This window comes from Bubalus kerabau, chromosome 5 (assembly GCF_029407905.1).
Source record: "Bubalus kerabau isolate K-KA32 ecotype Philippines breed swamp buffalo chromosome 5, PCC_UOA_SB_1v2, whole genome shotgun sequence".
NCBI lineage: Eukaryota > Metazoa > Chordata > Mammalia > Artiodactyla > Bovidae > Bubalus > Bubalus kerabau.
The window spans coordinates 94,209,619-94,229,962 of NC_073628.1; the positions used below are offsets into that span (position 1 = coordinate 94,209,619).

At 39.0% G+C, this 20,344-nt stretch overlaps 1 protein-coding gene across 8 annotated transcripts in view; it reads left to right on the top strand.

The window, feature by feature from the left end:
* Positions 1-20,344, top strand: part of DNM3 (dynamin 3) — a 660,520-nt gene that overhangs the window by 238,240 nt on the left and 401,936 nt on the right. For all 8 annotated transcript variants that reach the window (XR_008714900.1, XM_055582241.1, XM_055582242.1 and 5 more), the window contains exons 5-10: positions 627-725; positions 1,310-1,470; positions 7,296-7,438; positions 10,705-10,840; positions 13,123-13,190; positions 17,040-17,178. Coding sequence is in view for 7 of the 8 variants with exons in the window: in XM_055582241.1 (XP_055438216.1) it covers positions 627-725; positions 1,310-1,470; positions 7,296-7,438; positions 10,705-10,840; positions 13,123-13,190; positions 17,040-17,178 (746 nt within the window). In the remaining variant the exon portion in view is untranslated. The remainder of the gene's footprint in view (positions 1-626; positions 726-1,309; positions 1,471-7,295; positions 7,439-10,704; positions 10,841-13,122; positions 13,191-17,039; positions 17,179-20,344) is intronic.

Below are 20,344 nucleotides of genomic sequence, written 5' to 3' on the forward strand. Positions count from 1 at the left end.
CTTATCTTAAGACTAGAATCCATGGCTCAGAATTCCTATTTCAGTCTTCTTTCCATTAAGTCATATTTCTTTTTCTAAGTAACAATGAATATGTGAGATTTGTGAGTTTATTTTTGGTAATGATGGTATCCTGTACCTAATTTTCTTCTCTTTATAGTTTGCTCTCAAGTGCTCAGATCTGGATCAATAATAAGCTTTGGTTTCTGACATACCCACATCACTGGTCCATGTCTAACCTATTTTTGTTTTTAATAATGTAATGCATAAAATGAAAGCATCCATACTGTGTGCAATCCCTGAGGGGATAATTTAAATATATAATTTCTATGTACATGTAGTACAAAAATAAACTCATACATTTATAAGTATTTTGGTGAAACAGCTATTTGTTTTTTCTCTTCTGGATCAAGAGTTATCTTATGGATGGGTCGTTTTGCAGCTCTCTGTCTCATCCTGTTGACATTTACCAGATGGGATAGTTGTGGATTAGAAAACAAAATAAGATGGGGAGGAACATGGAAAGAACAAGAAATATGAGTGCTTTGCAATTAACATTGAGACATATATGTCTCTGAAACTTGTTGGTCTCTGCAAATTGTGTAATGTGGGTTTTGCTTGTGGTGCAGGTCTGAGAACCATTGGAGTCATCACCAAACTGGATCTCATGGATGAAGGAACGGATGCCAGGGATGTTCTAGAGAATAAGCTGCTGCCACTTCGCAGGGGTAATGTACTGTGTCCTATACAGGACTTTCTTTGATGGTGTGGCAGAGAAACAACTGGGAAACCAGTGGGAGGCCGAATTTTTATGCCTCCACATTGAGAAGAATGGATTTAAGCTTAGTTAAACATTTTATGGAATGACATGGTGTTCCCAAATAATGTAGTAAAATTGATCCAAAGAAAGAACTATTCCTTCAAACAATAGGAATAAAACAGGAAAAGGAAGGGGTTTGAAGGAAGGGTGTAATTATTCATCATAGTCTGTATAAATGTATTCTGTTTAAGTCTGAATTATTTACTTGCTGCTGTCTGACAAAGCTGCTTAGAGATTTACTCTATTTAAATGCACAAATCTTTTAAGGACAAAAGGACGTTATTTTTTTAATGGTAAAAAATCAACATTAGCCAAATTGTCCAGCCTTCATTAAATACTGATATCTCAAATTGAGTTTTGTAAGGGGATCTGTTCTTCAGACTCTTAAAATTATTTTGCTTTTCTTATTTGGCCTCTTCGACAGCTTTAAAATTTCCCCAGAAGAAGAAACCAAAAGTGTCCTCAACTACATAGATGTGTGTTTTGTTTTAGGTTACGTGGGGGTGGTAAACAGGAGCCAGAAGGACATAGATGGGAAGAAGGACATAAAGGCTGCCATGTTGGCAGAAAGGAAATTTTTTCTCTCACACCCGGCTTACAGACATATTGCTGATCGGATGGGGACCCCGTACCTTCAGAAGGTCCTTAATCAGGTAAAAATGGTTTTTCAAGCAACAAGAACAATTATAAAATATGTGAATGGCTATTGGAATCCATATTTCTTATTTTTATACTTTTTTCTGAACTATTTAGCATAACAGTATTAATAGAAAAGTTAAAAGATGACTATGAATACTTAGACCGATGCCATTAGTAATTCTAAATGACCAGAATACACCTTAATATTACTGAAAGAATAGTATACTAAGCAGAAATACATATTTATTTAGAAACAGTGAACAGGGGAACACATTTTAGCACATATTTGTTCATAATATATAATTGTCTTAAGGAGTTAAACTTGTATCTCTCTGAAAAGTTTGCCTCTTGTCATCTGTTTTTTTTTTTTTTGAAATGTCAATCTGTGATGGTTAAGTTAAAATTTCTTTATGATTTTGTTTAGGATTGGTTTGATCCTTAATTTCCAATCTTAAAAACACATAAGCAATCACTGATCTTCATTCATCTAAGAAACTTTTCCAGATAACCCCTTTCCTCATAACAGATAGAATTAGGCCCTTTGCCTCCCCTCACTTCATGCATATATACATTTCTTCCATAAAAATTTAGTGTACTTTTTTTTTCATATATTTTCCAGTCCCTAGTAGAATTGTGTCATAGTCATTGAGTATAGAGCCTCCACCCCAAGTTTTGATTACATTGACTCAGATTGTGAGCAACTTTTCTCACAAAAAGTATGCTTTAACTTTTATTTATGAACTTAAATAAGTCAAGTAGTTAACAGTTGTTCTGATTGTTCCCTCCTAGAAGGTGTCAGTAGAGGCTAACACAACAGTAGGCTACTAGTAACATTATATCTGAACCATTTAGGCAGCAATTGAAGCAGTTTTAGAAAATAAAAAACAGTAGTATACTTGTATTTTAAGTGATGTAACACAGACTAATATAAAATTTGTATTTTTAAATTAAGGGTAGATGAATATTTGGAAGCCATAAAGCAATAATATAGTTGTCATTTAAAAATTATTAACTTGTTTTGGAGAAGGAAGTTTGGTTTGTCATGCAAGAATCATGATATTCTATCAATGTATTTATCTCTGATAAAACTATTTTTTGATTTCTGCTCTCATACCTGTATTGGGCTAAGAAAAATGCAAATAAACTAAAAAAAGAAAACTTAGAGAAAAGCCACTAAAATAATTAGAAATAATAAAGTTAGAAATATGAATACTGGAAAAGTAGAACAGGTATGATTGACCACTTGGTTATTACAGGTGACCCATAAATTATGGCATAACTGATTCTGGTTGACTGAAAATTGAATAAATATTATACTAAAGATCTTTCATTTCCTGTATAATCAGTTTCTCTATTGCTTCAAGGATCTTCACACTGTGTTTGAAATTAGGATAATTTTTTTTTTTTTTTCCATGCCATATGGCATGTGGGATCTTAGTTCCCCAGCAAGGGATTGAACCGTTGCATTGAAAGCACACAGTTTTAACCACTGGACCTCCAGGGAAGTCTCCTGAAATTAGGATAATTTTATTGCTGATCTTATGTGTACCAACACGTCTGACCCTGAGGGATTCTTACTATAGCAAAAACTGAAAAAAGGACAGGATATTTTTGAGGAATTGAAAAGAATATCATTATGGCTGGAGGTCAGAGAGTGAGTTGTAAGAGAAGAATGTGGCGATGAAGGCAGTGGCTGAATCCTATAGTGTTTGTAGGCGAAGTTAAAGATTTTGGCTGTTATCCTAAGAGCCCTGGGGAGTCAGTTGTTTAAGGAATCTGAGGAGGGGAATAACAGTCACATCTGTGGGTTAAAATGATTATGGTGGTTGCAAATAGGAAGATCAAGAGTAGAAATGGGGAAATGAGAAGAAAGAAAAAAAGAGAAATGAGAAGACCTCTTACTTATGAGTCAAAGTGAGAAATGATGGTAGGCTGGTCTTGGTTAGGGCCAGTGGAGATGGAAAAGGAATCAGATATGGGGCATATTTGGGAAAATTGAGAACTTGGCAGTGGATTAGCTCTGGTGATTGACGGAGAGGGAAAGTCAAGGATAACTTCCAAGTTCCAGGTTATTATGAAATCACCAAGATGGAGAAACTTCTGAAGGGAATATTAGGTACTTGATTTCAGTCATGTTGAGGTTGACACCTCCAAGAAGAGAAGTTAGGCAAGTCAGTCAAGTGGTTACTATTACTCTTAGATTTGGGGTTTGTTCTTGGGCGTTGCTACTGGGAATGCAGTCTTCTCCATTCTTTTATTTTCTGCTTCAAAACCATAATGGCAACACATGCCAGGAGAATAATACGATAAGTCTGTTGGAGGAGTGTGGAATTTTCCTCAGTTCTGTCTCGTCCCAACAAAAATTTGAAGTGACGGACCAGCATTACAGCCCTCGGACAGACCCTGTCACAGCTCTCAGACAGACCCTGTCACAGCTCTCAAACAGACTGGGTCACAGCTCTCAGACAGATCGGTGTTACAGCTCCATGTTACAGCTCAGTTTTATTTAGAAAATAAAGGAAAATACATCCTTCATGCGTGAGGGCATGCCGACCCAAAAGACGCGAAGAGAAGAGGGGAGTTACCCCCGGCCCTTTGGCTCCTCTTTTTATGTGGTTTTTATCTCCTCCCCCTGGGCTTGCCCTATGTAAATTGGGCTAGCCAGGAGTGCTGTTTGTTCTACCTGAGGTCCTCACTGTGGTCCTCAGACCTTCCTTTGTTCTATTTTCTCAGGCTTTTCCCTTCCTTGTCTTTTAGCCACTGCCATTCTGGACTCCTTTTTCCTATTCTAACAAGTCATAACTATGGACAAGGTTATAGGATAGGTGTGAACGTGTGAACTATTGACAGTTAAATAACTTGATTTATTGAATAGATATATCCAGATAACCTTGACTATCCAGATAACCTTGAATCTGCCTGTAGTATGGGAGACCTTGGTTCGATCCCTGGGTTGGGAAGATCCCCTGGAGAAGGGCATAGCAACCCACTCCAGTATTCTTTCCTAGAGAATCCCCATGGACAGAGCTATTGTCCATAGGGTTGCAAAGAGTTGTAAAGAACTGAGTGATTAAGCACACACATGGTTAAGCTCGGATAAACATAAATGATTTTAAATGGTTCTTCAGTTGGTTTGGGTCTACTTATCTTATTCCCCTTATTTTAAATTTAAAATACACAGAAGAACTATACAAAAAAGATCTTCAGGACTCAGGTAATCATGATGGTGTGATCATTCACCTAGAGCCAGACATTCTGGAATGTGAAGTCAAATAGGCCTTATTAAACATCACACAGACAAAGCTAGTGGAGGTGATGGAATTCCAGTTGAGCTATGTCAAATCCTAAAAGATGATGCTGTGAAAGTGCTGCACACAATATGCCAGGAAATTTGGAAAGCTCAACAGTGGCCACAGGACTGGAAAAGGTCAGTTTTCATTCCAATCCCAAAGAAAGGCAATGCCAAAGAATGCTCAAACTACTGCACAATTGCACTCATCTCACACGCTAGTAAAATAATGCTCAAAATTCTCCAAGCCAGGCTTCAACAGTACATGAACCGTGAACTTCCAGATATTCAATCTGGATTTAGAAAAGGCAGAGAAACCAGAGATCAAATTGCCAACATCCGCTAGGTCATTGAAAAAGCGAGAGAGATCCAGAAAAACATCTATTTCTGCTTTATTGACTATGCTAAAGCCTTTGAGTATGTGGATCACAACAAACTTTGGATAATTCTTCAAGAGATAGGAATACCAGACCACCTGACTTGCCTCCTGAGAAATCTGTATACAGGTCAGGAAGAAACAGCTAGAGCTAGACATGGAACAATAGCCTGGTTCCAGATCGGGAAAGGAGTACGTCAGGCTGTATATTGTCACCCTGCTTATTTAACTTATGTGCACAGTACATCATGAGAAATGCTGAGCTGGATGAAGCACAAGCTGGAATCAAGATTTCCAGGAGAAATATCAATAACCTCAGATATGCAGGTTACACCACCCTTATGGCAGAAAGCGAAGAAGAACTAAAGAGCCTCTTGATGAAAGTGAAAGAGGAGAGTAAAAAAGTTGCCTTAAAGCTCAACATTCAGAAAACTAAGACCATGGCATTCGGTCCCATCACTTCATGGCAAATAGATGGGAAAACAGTGGATACAGTGGCTGACTTTATTTATTTATTTATTTTTTAATTTTATTTTATTTTTAAACTTTACATAACTGTATTAGTTTTGCCAAATATCAAAATGAATCCGCCACAGGTATACATGTGTTCCCCATCCTGAACCCTCCTCCCTCCTCCCTCCCCATTCTATCCCTCTGGGTCGTCCCAGTGCTTGGGGCTGGTGACTTTATTTTTTTAGTCTCCAAAATCACTGCAGATGGTGACTGCAGCCATGAAATTAAAAGACACTTACTCCTTGGAAGGAAAGTTATGACCAACCTAGACAGCATATTAAAAAGCAGAGACATTACTTTGCCAACAAATGTCCATCTAGTCAAGGCTATGGTTTTTCCAGTAGTCATGTATGGATGTGAGAGTTAGACTATAAAGAAAGCTGAGCACCGAAGAATTGATGCTTTTGAACTGTGGTGTTGGAGAAGACTCTTGAGAGTCCCTTGGACTACAAGGAGATGAAACCAGTCAATCGTAAAGGAAATCAATCCTGAATATTCATTGGAAGGACTGATGTTGAAGCCGAAACTCCAATACTTTGGCCACCTGATGCAAACTACTGACTCATTTGAAAAGACCCTGATGCTGGGAAAGATTGAAGGTAGGAGGAGAAGGGCATGACAGAGAATGAGATGGTTGGATGGCATCACTAACTCAATGGACATGAATTTGGATAAACTCTGGGAGTTGGTGATGGACAGGGAGGCCTGGCATGCTGCGGTCCATGGGGTCACAAAGAATTGGACACAACTGAGTGACTGAATTGACTCACTGACTTTAAATTTATTATTCTTTTTCCTAGATTTCTATAACATTTACATTTCTCTTCTCTTGATTCTGAGTTTATTTCTTAAGCCATGCAAAAAGGTGATCTTTTTTCCTGTTAATTCAGACTTAATTATATTGTAACAGAAAGAGCATTAGTCAGAGGGCTAATCAATCTGAGTTTATATCCCACCTTTATTCTCAATTAATTTTGTCCCTCTTAGAAAATCTGTTAGAGAATTTTCTTTATCCTAAGCTTGAGGTGTCAGCAGATGACTTCAGTGGAAATGCCAAAGCAAGTGGTTAGGTAGAGGTATCAATACCAGGGCTTTTTATATACAACCTGTTGAGGGTGTAAGCTAGGGACTAACCACTGTTGGACTGGGGCCTAAAGATGGAAGAAGGAGGAAACACCTGCCTGAGCTATAGAATGGAAAGGAAGTTAACAACTGACAGGTACATGGGTATGAGCTCCACTGGTGGTGAGCCTTTTGGTTCTGAGAATTCAGGCAGCACCTGTCATTCTCTGCTTCTTTCATTTGTATCACATTCTAACTTAAGGTTCCTTTTCACAGGGTAGCTGATCTGACAGATTAGTCCATACTAAGGTGTCATTAGGCAGCGTCATTAGTAAACTTAGCTGCCTTTTAACAGGGTATCCCCGATGTAAAGAGATAGTCTCAGCTAGTGACTTTAGCTGAGGGAATTTTGACCTGGGGTGTAGGCAGTGGAGGAGAGAGCTGGAACTTCTCACATATGTCTACACAGTCAGACTCACATGTGTGTATGACTTTCTAAGGTTTTGAGTGATCTGGAAAACAGTGAAGGCCAATTTTTATCTTCTGAGTTGAACTTCTGTCTCTTATATGTGTGCATAAATTTGTTTTGTTTTATTTAGCAACTTACCAACCACATTCGAGACACCCTGCCCAACTTCAGGAACAAACTACAGGGCCAGTTGCTGTCCATAGAACATGAAGTAGAAGCCTACAAAAACTTCAAGCCAGAGGACCCCACCCGGAAGACCAAAGCATTGCTGCAGTGAGTCACCTTGCCCGTCCCTTGTTCAGCACTCGAAGCTCATTTCTTCAGTTTGCTTTTTCCTTAGTCTATTTATCATGCTAGTTTCTAGGTTTTTTCCCATAGAAGTAAAGTATATGAGGCTTTGTATATGTCTTAAAATAAGCCTTGAATCTTTGTTGTCTTGAAGACTAGTTGTCGATCTTAATTCTGTCATTATAAATTTAACCAATGCCCAATCCTCTGCCCAGTTTTATTGTGTTTTTCTAATTGGATTCAGTAAATGAGCAAAACCAACAGTGATAACTCAGTAGGGTTGTTTGCCCTTAGTCTTGAAAAGTGGGCTAGGTTCCTGTTGAAAATGTCATCTGGATTGTGCAACTGTTTCTGTTGGTATCACATGTACTTATTATCTTTTTTATTTCAGTCATTTTATATCATCTGTCTGTGTGTATTTTTCAGTGCAGTGAGAACCAAGGATTTGATTTTAAAAACTACAGACAGTAGGGCACATTTAAGTTTCTTTTTCCTATTTGGTAATGATTTTAATGTAGACCTTTAAATACACAAATGTGAAAACTGCCAAGTGTCTTTTTACTCCTTCAAGATCTTTTCTTCTTATCCTTGGGTTATTAGATTTATCCCTGAGGGTTCTTGGGTAAGGATAGCAGAGTTGTTGGAGGATTGCCATCCCCTTATGTCTTTTATCCTCATTCCTTCTTTTAGCTCCTTCCAGCCTCATCTATCCTTTTATCCCTGTGCTTCAAATTGCCCCAGGTCTCTCTCCACCAGAAGACCCCCACTGACCAGCTTACATCCCTGGATATCTGAAGTCCATCTCTAAAGATGATGCTTGCCACTTCCCATGGCCCCTTTCTCTCTGCACTCTTGTAATCAAATACCCCTAATCTGGCTTTTAAAATGCACAACATAATTCCTTTTATTTGTAGGAGGATTTCTAAATGTTAAAATTATTTATGTAACATATTCAATGCATTATCTTGTATTCCTCCATGTAAAAAACAGTAAGATCATACAGAGGAAAAATTTTTTTTCTTGGATTCAACTCTCTCATAGTTTATCCTTTCTTTTTCTTCTTGGCTTTGGTTAAGCTCCTATTAAAAGTCTTCAAGTTACAGAGAAAGGAAAGCTATTTCTGTTTAGGCCCTAGGTCATCATCTTAATGTTCAACTGAAACTGTTGTCTTTGTAAAGACTAGGTCTTGCCTCTGTGATTCCATTGGACTCATTACAATTTTCCACAGTTGGATTCCTCCCTTGTAGGGAGCTGATTCACCTCCTTTTTTCCTTCCTGCCTCTCTCCCTCCCTTCCTTTCTTCATTCATTACTTTCTCTTGCCTTGCTCACATCTCTGTGTTCTATTTGATGTCTGGCTCTGTGCTATCTACTGAGGATTCAAAAATGAATAAGATTTTTAACCCTCAAGAAGAAACCACAGTAGAGCAGCAGAAACAGATATATAAACAACTAACTGTTAAAGTCTGATAAATGCTACATTTCTGGTAAGTATTAAATGTTAAGGAAGACCAGATAAAGAGCAGATACATGCTAGGAAGGGTGTGAACTCACTTGAATGAGACCCTGAAGTATGGGAGGAGTTTGTCAGGTGGAAGAAGGAAGTCAAGAGAATAGTGTGAACTTCGCTACAACTTGTTCTAGTGGGCCAGGTGGCTGGGGTGTAGGGAATGGGAATGGAGTAGCTAGAGGTGAATTTTCAGGTGTTTCCCAATGCTTCATACCTTTCCAGGTGTTTAAAATTAGATTAATATTAGCATGTACATGAACATAGATATATCCAGTTATATTCTAGATTTTTAGGCCTAAATATTTGAAGTTCCTTTTACTTCATCCATAATTTTAATGAAAGAGAATGAAAGATTCAGATTTTAGGTGGTTTGAACTTTTTCTCAATCTAGTAGATTTTGGATTTAAAAATAGTTTCAGTGTGTCAAAATTGAGACTTTCTAAACCTACTAGTCATAAATACAACTAGTCATTTTTTCTGTATAACATATTTTTTTGCTTTGTTTTTTACCAAGTGCCTTGAGGTAATTCATTCCTTCATTGAACTTGCTGAGTACCTCTCATATGCCAAGCAGGGTATAATAAATCATATACATGGTCCATGCCCTTAGGAGAGAGACTGATAGATGAGTGATGGTGATGCCCTCTGCTACATGCTGTGCTGAAAATATGCTGAGGAAGCTGAGAAAGGGTCCTTCATCTGGGTGGCAGTGAGTGGTGGTGGTGGATAGAGTTGTGGATCATGGAAAGCTTCCTGAAAAAACTAATGCTTAAATTGAGTCTTGAAGGACAGATAATAATTAGCCAGACAAAGAAGCATAAGGCAGAGCAGAAAGGAAAATGAGTGTAAAAACACAGAGACATGGTACTCATGGGGACCTCCAAATAGCTTCTTTTTAGTTGGTTTGGAGGGTGAGTGGGGATGAGTAGTAAGAGATGAGGCATCCAGGGCCAGACCCTGGAGAATCTTAGGTGATGGGGTCAGGAGCTTTCATTTTATTAAATTCTGGAAGTCATTGAAAAACAAGGCTAGAGCTAGTTGCAGAGGGGCAAGGGTGGAGGGCCAGAAATTTGCATTGTTCTGGCAGAATGAGGTCTGCGATGCTGAGGTCAGGGAAGAGAGTAGCTCATAAAGTATGAGAGCACTCTGCTGGAGCAGCTGGAACACTAGGTGATAGTGATGTCACAGGAGTCCTGGCTCATTTTACTATTTTATATGAAGTTTTATTGCTTAGATTTTTTTAAAATTTAATTGGAGGATAATTGCTTTACAATGTTATGTTGGTTTCTGCATACAACAACGTGAAATAGCCGTTAAGTATATACATATGCTCTCTCTGTCTTGAACCTCCTTCCACCCCACCCTATATCCCACCCCTCTAAGTTGTCACAGAGTGCTGGGCTGGGCTCCCTGTGTTATACAGCAGCCTCCTACTAGCTATCAATTTTACACGTGGTAGTGTATTTCTAATTTAAGTATTTTAAAATGCCGTTTTATAGTTGCAGCTAAATGGCAGAATGTTTATTTAATGATGCAGATATTTAAAGTATATATTTTAAATTAGATGTCCGAAATAAATCTTGACATTTTGAGCACTGACTAGAGTGCATTGTTAATTCTGCCAGTAGGTGCCACTAAGAACACCAGGAAAAGGGTTCTGAGGGATAACCATAGCAAATTCAGATTAAAAATGTGAAGCCTTGTAACTTTAAATTGAATTTATTTCTCTTTTGCAATTACAGGATGGTTCAACAATTTGCTGTGGATTTTGAGAAGAGAATTGAAGGGTCAGGGGATCAAGTAGATACCCTGGAGCTCTCAGGGGGTGCTAAAATCAATCGTATATTCCATGAACGCTTTCCTTTTGAGATAGTAAAGGTTTGTACCAAATGTTATTCTTTCCTTTTGTTTTATTTCATTTCTATTTTCTGTTCTACATAACTGTTCATAAAATATTATGTGAATGGTATGGGACTAAGATAATTCTTTAAACAAAAACCTCCTTACTCAGGTAGTGAAATTCAGGAGGGAAGTTATTTTCTTACTGATGCTTCTTATTTTATTTAATGGAATCTAATGATATTTCAATAATTCAACAACTAATTCATAACAGGTTCCTGTGATGCGTATTTGTTGTCTAATTCATTTACAAATGTTTCTTGAGCATCTACTGTGTACCAGTGATCTTAGGTGCCAGGGATCAAGACAGAGATACTATCGGGTGACAAAGACAGAAAACTGACAAATAGACAAATTAAAAAAAAAAAAATCAAGTGTTATTACATAATGAAATATGAGAGAGAATGGAATTAGATTAGCCACTTTTGATGGAATGTTCAGGCAAGGTCTCTCTGACTATGGGGCCCTTAAAGCATGACCAGAATGGCATGAAGAGGTCAGCTATAAGGATCTGAAGGAAGAAGGTTGTTTAAGGCAAGATGCCAAGGACAAGGCCCTAAAGCAAGCACCTGTGTAGCAGGTGAGGAACAACTGAGGCTGGTGCAGAGCTGTGAAGGGGAGAGGGGAGAAAATGAATTCAGATAAAGGAAGTGCCCAGTTTATGCAGAGCTTTATAGGTTGTGATAAAGTGCTTACATTTAACAATGGGAAGTCCGGGGAGAGTTTTAAGGAAAAGTGTGACCTGATTTGGTTGGTGATTTTAAAAGACCACTGTCTGGTTGGATTATAAAGGAGCAAAAGTGAATTGAAGGAGACAAGATGGGTTAACAGTAGGGCCGAAGCAGGGGTGAATCCACTTTGTTGGGGACCTGAAGCCTATCCAGTTTGGGGACCCCTCTTGAAGAATGCAAAATTATAAACACACAGGCACAGGGTCTTGTAAGGAATTTATGCAAGAGAGAAGTTCTGAAACTTAAACTTCTTTAGCTTTATAGTAGAAATGCCTCAACAGAGAGGCTTGAGAGAAGTGGATGGATTCATGATTTTGAAGGAAGGGTCAATGGGGCTTGGATTGTTATGGGAAATGCAAAAAAGAGAAGATTCAAAATGACTCCCAAGATTTTGACTTGCACAACTGAGCAAATGTTAGTGTCCATCAGATGAGGAAACTGAGAAAAAGTTCAGTGTGGAGGTATGAACCAAGAGTTTTGTTTCAGAGATGTTAAGTTTGAAATGCCCCATAGGCAGCGAGGTAGTTTTAGGGACTGTGTTACCTGTCTCACATACAGAGGCATGTACTTATGTCTTGGTGTGGGAGGCAGATGGGTAAATAGACAGTTTCATTAATATGTGTTAAGAAAAGTGATAAACTTCAGCACAGGGTGCTATGGAAACACAGTCCATGGAAACGAATCCCAGCCTGACTGTGTAAGGGAGCTTGGCTTCTGAGCTAAGAAGGTTGAGCAGCTAGTTAAGCAGGAATAGGTGGGGTGGGGCTGAGGAAGAGATTTTTCCAGACAGAAAGGGAGGAGTGGTAAAGGCTGAGGTGTAGAACTAAAGCAGTTCATTGTTCTATGGCATAAAGTGTGAGGGGGCGGGAAATGGACAGGCAATGAGGTTAGAGAGGCCAAATCTCAAAAGTTAGGGGCTGACCCAAATGTTCTCTTGATATCCCTTTCAGGTCTAAGCTCTATGACACTTTGATCCTACTTTCAATAAATTTAAGGTACCTAGAACTTCTGGGAAAATTTTAATACAGTACTCTATCCTGTGTAGAATTGGCAAAATATTATTAATTTCCTCTTTTAAATGAATTTTGAACTCAGGTGCTTAACATGGCCAGGGAGAAGAGACAGCCATTGTTAATTCTCAACACAGCTGGACTACTGTTGTACATCAGGTGACACTTATGTATGCATTTGTCTGTGAATACATTTACTACGTTCAGCAAAAGAATGAAGAATTATACATTTCAAATGAATGGCCAGATTTATGTACAGAAGACATCCTTTATGTGTAGCACTCCTTATCTATAAAAGAGTTAAAATCTGCTGCACTAAAACTCCCAGAAATCCCTAACATTCTGTGTTGCCTTGAACTTTATATAAACAGATGTCTTGACCATCTGGATTTAGGTTAGGAAAGACATGAGTATCCATTTATTAATAATGGAGTAAAGTTATTCTCATTTTTAAATATTCAACAATATTATTATTCAGAGGAATTGAGTGTCATAACTGTGGCTCATTTTGCTTCCGCAGATGGAGTTCAATGAGAAAGAATTGCGAAGAGAAATAAGCTATGCAATCAAAAACATACATGGTATCAGGCAAGTGCTTCATGTTTTCCTTGTCTTCAGTTCAATCTAATAAAAAAAAAATAGTGTTTATAAATGGCTAGTGAAGTAGCCTTTTCATCATCTGAGCAGAGTAGAATGTAGAGGTGGGAGTAAGAAATAAGAAATAGGAAATTCTTGTTTGAGTTCAATGATAATTTCTAGTATTGTCATATTGTCTTTTTCCACTGAAAAATCAAAAACCCTGTCTGCACTCACAGCACCATGCTCTTGACAATTGGGGATTTACTGATGAACAAGACCTTGTTCTTCAGAGCTGTATATTTCAGAGGAAAAGGCCAGACTTGCTCATAAGTGATCATCACTTACACCAAGACTAGATGGATTAATTTTGATTGGATTTATGGAGCAAGATTGGGGAAGGTGGTTATTTTAGAGTCAAACCTTGCCTGTTTTGAAAACAAGAATGATTTCAACAAGGAAAGGTGTCTTTGTGTATAAATGTGAATGTGTGTGTATATGGGGTAGATGGCGATGCAAAGAGATGTAAGAGGCGAGAGATTGTTGAGGCTGGAGGAGATAAGAAGGGGCTTAGAGTGGAGGGAGTAGTGTGAGCAAAGGCACAGAGGTGGCAAAGAGCAGCATGTGTTCATGGAGCAGGGAGCCCTGCATTTGGACTGGAGTTAGAAATACAGAAGGAGAGCAGAGAGGTGGTTGGGAGGAGAACTTGTGCCTGAATTCCCCCTCATATAAAATGGGATTATCCTCATTTACTTTTATTAAAGAACTGGGATAAGAAAATAAATGAATTTAAAGCACATTTTGTGAGTTCGTGTTTAGACGGCTAAATTCAATGTAATGGAGCATATGCTAAATTGATTCAAGGTCAGAAGACTTAGGTTGCCTACTTCATGATGATCTTACATGAAGGAGGGGGTCCCCAGTCTATCGGTCGATTGTGTCTCAGCTTCTGCCTCAGGGCCAGCTTGAGACTATTTGGGGAACAGAAACTGAGAGAGCAAAACTTGACACTGAGTGTGACCATGATGGGTGATTTTCCAAAGGAGTTATGACATTTGAATTTATCCTTATGAAATTTGGAAAGTCTACTCTGCTGCTGCTGCTGCTAGGTCACTTCAGTCGTGTCCGACTCTATGCGACCCCATAGACGGCAGCCCACCAGGCTCCCCCGTCCCTGGGATTCTCCAGGCAAGATGGGGTAAATATGTAAATATGCATTCATAAAGTGAAAAGGAGAGAACATCTCTAACCACATCCAGTGTGTTTTTCTTAACCATCAACAGGATTTCTAAGTTCCCTATTAATTCTCTTCCCTCTCCCTCAACTCCAGAAGACATTTGGTATAGAAACTCTGTCTTTCTCTTTAGCTGAACAGAGCTAATACGTATTCACACGTATTAGTCTGATAAATGCAATAGAACCAAATTATGTTTTGGGAGAGGGATCAAAAAAGTATTTTTGCTTAACTAAATACAGTGTTTCTATTTGACTTTTAAAAGTTTTTACTGATTACGTTTTTATTGAATGTAACTGCAAAAATTCAGTAATTCAGGATTATAGATTTCTGATTTACATGTCCACCAACAGAAGAGATTGACTGTTACTATTATTCTGGAGTTAATTTGCCTATAAGCTGGTTGGTGACTCAGTGGTAAAGAGTCCACCTGCAATGCAGGAGCTGTGGGTTTGATCCCTGGGTGGGGAAGATCCCCTGGAGAATGAAACGGTAACCCACTCCAGTATTCTTGCCTGGAGATTTGCATGGACAGGAGCCTGGCAGGCTACAGTCCATGGGATTGCAAAAAAGTTGGACACGATTTAGCGACTAAAATGCATGCACACACACACAAAATGATAAGTGCACAATGTCCTGAGTATAACACATGCTAATAGTGCAATTATTTAGGCTTTTAAATATACTTAATTTAAAATGTTTTGTTCTCAACTGATTCTATTAGATATTTGAATAATAGAAACCACCTTTGCTCAGTGAGGATTTGATGGTCCTTCTTTGTTCTGCTAACACTGAGTGCCAATGATGAGCAAGGGATCCCTCCTTGTGGGGAAAACAAAGATAAATGCTCTAATGACTCTTCTTACTAGGATAGTCATAGGACCAAAATATGTGCTCAGATCACTGTAGTGCAAAATAAGATGCTGGGGTTCAGAGAAGAAAGACCAAGTCAGTGGCAGGACTGTAGAAAGCGAGCTGTAGGAAGTGGTTGCTTTTGATCTGGCCTTTGAAGCACAGGTGGGATTTGGACAGGCTGAAATTGTGGAAAAAGTGAAATGAACATCTTAGATGAAGGAAAAGGCATAAAATATTAGCATGAATATGTTTGTGGAAAGGCAAATGGTCTGGTTTTGCTGAAACCTCGTGTGCATGAGAGGAAGGAGGAAAAGAACCACAAGGAAGATTAGCGACAGACAGGGGAACAGTTTTAACATCAGACTAAACAACGTGTAGTCTGGAGAAGTAGTTTGGAGAAGGAAATGGCAACCCACTCCAGTATTCTTGCCTGGAGAATCCCATGGACGGAGGAGCCTGGTGGGCTACAGTCCACGGGGTCGCAAAGAGTCGGACACGACTGAGCGACTTCACTTTCACTTCAAACAACGTGTATTTTATTCTGTATCCAAAGTGGAGAAGTTACAGTTAACAGTATAGTATGACTGCTGCTGCATTGCTTCCTGGAGGAGGGCACAAAGTGCTAAGCAAATGAGAGACACAGAATAAGGCTGCTAAAAGCAAAGTGTAGAGGAAACTCTCCAAAGAGATACCATAAAATTGAGTGTTGAAGGAAGAGCGGGTAATCAAATAAGGGGAAGGGAGGAAAGTCTAGGATGGGGAGATCAGCCACCAGTGTCTGGAGCCTGCATATCTGTGGGCATAGTGTTTGTCAGGGTTCAAGATCCCTTTTACAGTAGATTTTTTCCATTGTCCTTTTGTTTAGATGTGAGTAATCATTTTTCATTTTTTGTGAAACACACACACACATGCATATACCTGCTTTCCTGAGCTTCTGCACAGCGTTAGAAAAGCCCTGTTGTGACATCAGTTTGAATTGATTCCAGCCAGATGAAAAAGATTCTTGTTACTTTGGTTATCATTTGTTATTTTTGTAAATTCACAATTTAGGCATTCAGGGTCCTAAAAAGCTAGTTCCACTTAGCTGTCTTTTTTTTTCTCCAGCACCCCAGGATCTCAAACTGGGAACCTCTGAACTTAGTATAATACAGCTCTCCAGGAAAGAATATGTTATATAGTTCAGGAATGCAACTATATAACATATTCTTTCCTGGAGAGCTGTATTATACTAAGTTTCAGTGTTCGAAATATGAAGATCATTTCCTACTCAATGAAGGACAAGAAGGATTGTTTTTGGAATTCTTTAGAAACAGAAATGTACATTTAGGACACCACTTCTATTGTAGCATTCCTTTGTCCTGCTGTGAAAGAGTGAGATGAGACAAATGACAGTTAAATATTGAAGGTCACATTATGGGCCTTGAAAACGTTTGGGAAACTGTTTTTAGGTAGTGTTAATCATCTCTAGAAGGAAATGGCAACCCACTCCAGTGTTCTTGCCTGGAGAATCCCAGGGACGGAGGAGCCTGGTGGGCTGCCGTCTATGGGGTTGCACAGAGTTGGACACGACTGAAGTGACTTAGCAATCATCTATAGAATGTATTAAAGATATTACAAATGATGCTGTGAATAGAATTAATCACTATGTACCTTTTAAATGAGGATTTTTCATGCTTAGTTTAAGTAGCATGCCAATTAAAACATTGTTAAAAGAGTACTGATTATCATTCAATTTAAAATATCTAACATGCTGTTTTCTTTCTTATATCCAGGACAGGGTTGTTTACTCCAGACATGGCATTTGAGGCAATAGTCAAAAAACAAATTGTAAAGCTGAAGGGGCCTTCCTTGAAGAGTGTAGATCTGGTAATACAAGAATTAATAAACACTGTCAAGAAGTGTACCAAAAAGGTAAGTTTGGATTATGTAACTTTCCAACCCTGCTACATGTCTCTCTTTCACTGACCCTCCATTTTGTTACGAAGGTTTTGTGTTTGTTCAAGGGGAAGGATTGTAAAAAGTATTGAGTGGGAATCACTTTCATGATAGTTGGGTCTCACCCCATTTCAAATAGCGTTGTTGCCTTAATCAGGTAAACACACTTTAGAATAATCAAGTGAATGCCCTAAACCAATTTTTCCTGTGGTACATGGTTGGGACTCATTGTGAGGGCAAGGGAACCAGTGAAATTGTATATATCAAAAGGTAATTCTTCTAAGTTTTAAATGAATTCCACTGGAACCTGGATGTCTGGGAAGGAGGCATTGTGGTGTAGTAGTTTAACTGGATCTTAGGGCCTGGGCCTAAGGATTTGAATCTAGATTCAAATCCTGGCTCTGCTGTTTACTTGCTGTGTGACCTTGAGCATCATACTTAATCCTTATATTTTTGTCAGTTTCTCTGTGAAATGGGATGATGATGATAATAGTTATAATATCACCTCAGAGAAGATTAAACAAGATGATGTCAGAAACCCAAGGCACACTTAACACATTGATTAAACATAGTAAGTGCTCAGTAAATGGTGGCTAATCTATAAATGGCCATTTTTCTTAGCACCCAATATTCTCCTCCTTGTAATATTTATTGATGGAGAATAATAGGTAAGAGACTTCCCAATCTGGGGCCTCTTCACTGAGGAACATGGAGGAATTGTGTGGGACATGAAAGGGACACCCCAAATTGAAAAATATAAGAAAGAAATCATTGATCATGTTAGGATAAGGTAGGCCTAGCCCTATGAGAGTTGATATTGTTACTTCATTTCTTGAAAGTATATTTACTTCTGATTTTGTTACCCTTCCCTTTCTGTATGGTTATAGAAAGTAATGTTCTAGTGAGTAATGTTCCTAAAAAACCAGTGGGAAGAACGAGAGAATGAGTATGAGTATTGGTTCCTAGTTAAGTGGTGGAAAACTCAGTAGAAAAGATGTAAGTAGTGAAAGAGGCTAAACTTAGGAATTTATAATTGTCAATGCTTAAAGAACAGGAGTTCAGTGGAACTAGCATGGGGCCCAGAAGTGTCTCTGGAGCTTCAGAGCCCTTCTCTAGTTTTCTTACTATTCTTCTACCTTGTTCCTTAATGTTGTTTTCTCTTATTTAAAATGGGAAAAGCCATAGGCATTAAGGGACTGAGGAAAAAGTAAATGGGGAACAACAAAACAGTCTTTATGTCAGCTCTTCACGCCAGCTCTTTGTTTGGAAGCTTGAAGCCATTTAATAATACTTCATATCCCTGATATCTTTGCCTTTACCCCAAAATGCGGTCAGTCTTGTCACTTGTGCAGTATTGGTCTCCTCTTAACTGGCTTGTTGAAGTAACTGGTACCGTGTTCTCTATTTAACCCCATGGGTTGCTGCATGCAGGTGTCTTCTTCAGCCAAGAGTTTCTCTTTAGGTTGCCCATGCTTTCCTGCTCCCACCAGTAAGACTGTCTTCTTTCCAATGGCCAGTTGTGCTGTTCGTCCTCAAATTTGTTTAGCCAGCTGTCCTTCTCATTTGGATAAATTGATCAAATGCAAGAAAGACTTTTTATTTTTTTTCCATAAAAACTCAGCTTTGGAATTACTTAAAGTTTAGCTACAAAAGCTCTGCTTTGGACTAGGTATAGGTAGAACAAGGTTAAAAGGATGTGGAAGGACTTATAAAAACCTAGATGGGCTCTGTCTGCATTCAGATTATTTCCCAAGTGTCTTTAGGTTTCCTGTCCACTTTGAAGAAAGCAAAACTGGAAATCATAGACAGAGGATGTGGTTTATGTAAGACAGAAGACACATAACTCCAATCAGCAGATCCATATGCAGAGAACAGGCCTTGGCCTTACATCAAAAGATTGGCACATGTGTGTACATTTATGTTTTAAGTTATATAAAGTGTTTATGGTATGTATGAATCTTTTTTTTTTTTTTTAATCTTTTCCCATTGTATCCAACTCACTGGAAAACCAACAGTCCCGATGGCATGGGATGAGACGGCTTGTTCTTTGACACTTTTTGGCTTTTATTCTTTGCTTTCCACCCTTTGAACCTCCCTTTTCATTAAGCTCTCTAGATCAGGCGTGGTTGTATATTTATACTGTCTTCTCAAAACATTTTATTTGTTGCCTTAAGTAAAGCCTAGCTTTCTTCCTGAGATTCTTGTTTACCCTTCGGCTCCCTTTGTTGAAGGATACTTATTGGCCAAAACTCAAAGAATCTAAAGGCCAGGATCAGGTGCGACATGGCCTACTTCTCCCTTTGTGGCTTCCAAACATTATTCCTTCGCCTTCCTGTAACAAGTCTTCCTTCAAGGCCCAGGTGTTACCAGCTCTGCTAACCTTTTCCCTTCTCTTCATTGTCACCATCAAGTAAGTCCTGGTCACTCCCTTGCATTCATCAAGATATTTAGAACTTGGCTTGCATTTTTCCTCTCCATCCTAAACTCACCTTCGGCTCAGGTGACTTCAGTAGAGATCATGTTCAACACCCAGTAGCTGCTGTTCTTAGAGACCTATGATTCCAGTAATCCTCCATTCATTCCACCCTAGCATCCCACTCCCGTGACCTCTTTCTGTCCTTGTCATGGTGGACAAATGTTCTACCAATAGATTCTTCAGAAATCTCAAATTCTAAATCTAGGGTTTTCAAAACACTGATTACCCTCTTTTTGGCTATCAATTAGTTGGAAAATTAGTAGGAAACCTTAAAGGAGAATTGAAGTTTAGGATCCACCTTGCTGCTGATAAATCTAGTTTGGAAAGCATGGCTGGGATTTGCTGCTGCAGTGGGAGCCTTCTCTTCTGGGGGTAAACCTCAGAGCCCACAGTGGTGGAGAGACATGTGCACCCAGAGACAGCACAGCATGTTTCAGCTAACCTCACACCTATGGGCCTCTCCAGCAAGGGCCACGTTTAAGCAGTGACATAGTGCGCCTGCCCCATGCAGCAGAGAGCTGTGGGCTCACACAACTCAGATGCTCACAGGTGGAGAAAATGACAAGGGCATCTCCCATAATACTTTCTCAAGAGGGAAGAAATGTTGGTGGGTTCCTACTTTATGAGTGAGGTGTGAAGGGTGCTGGGGAGTAGGAAGAGAGGTTC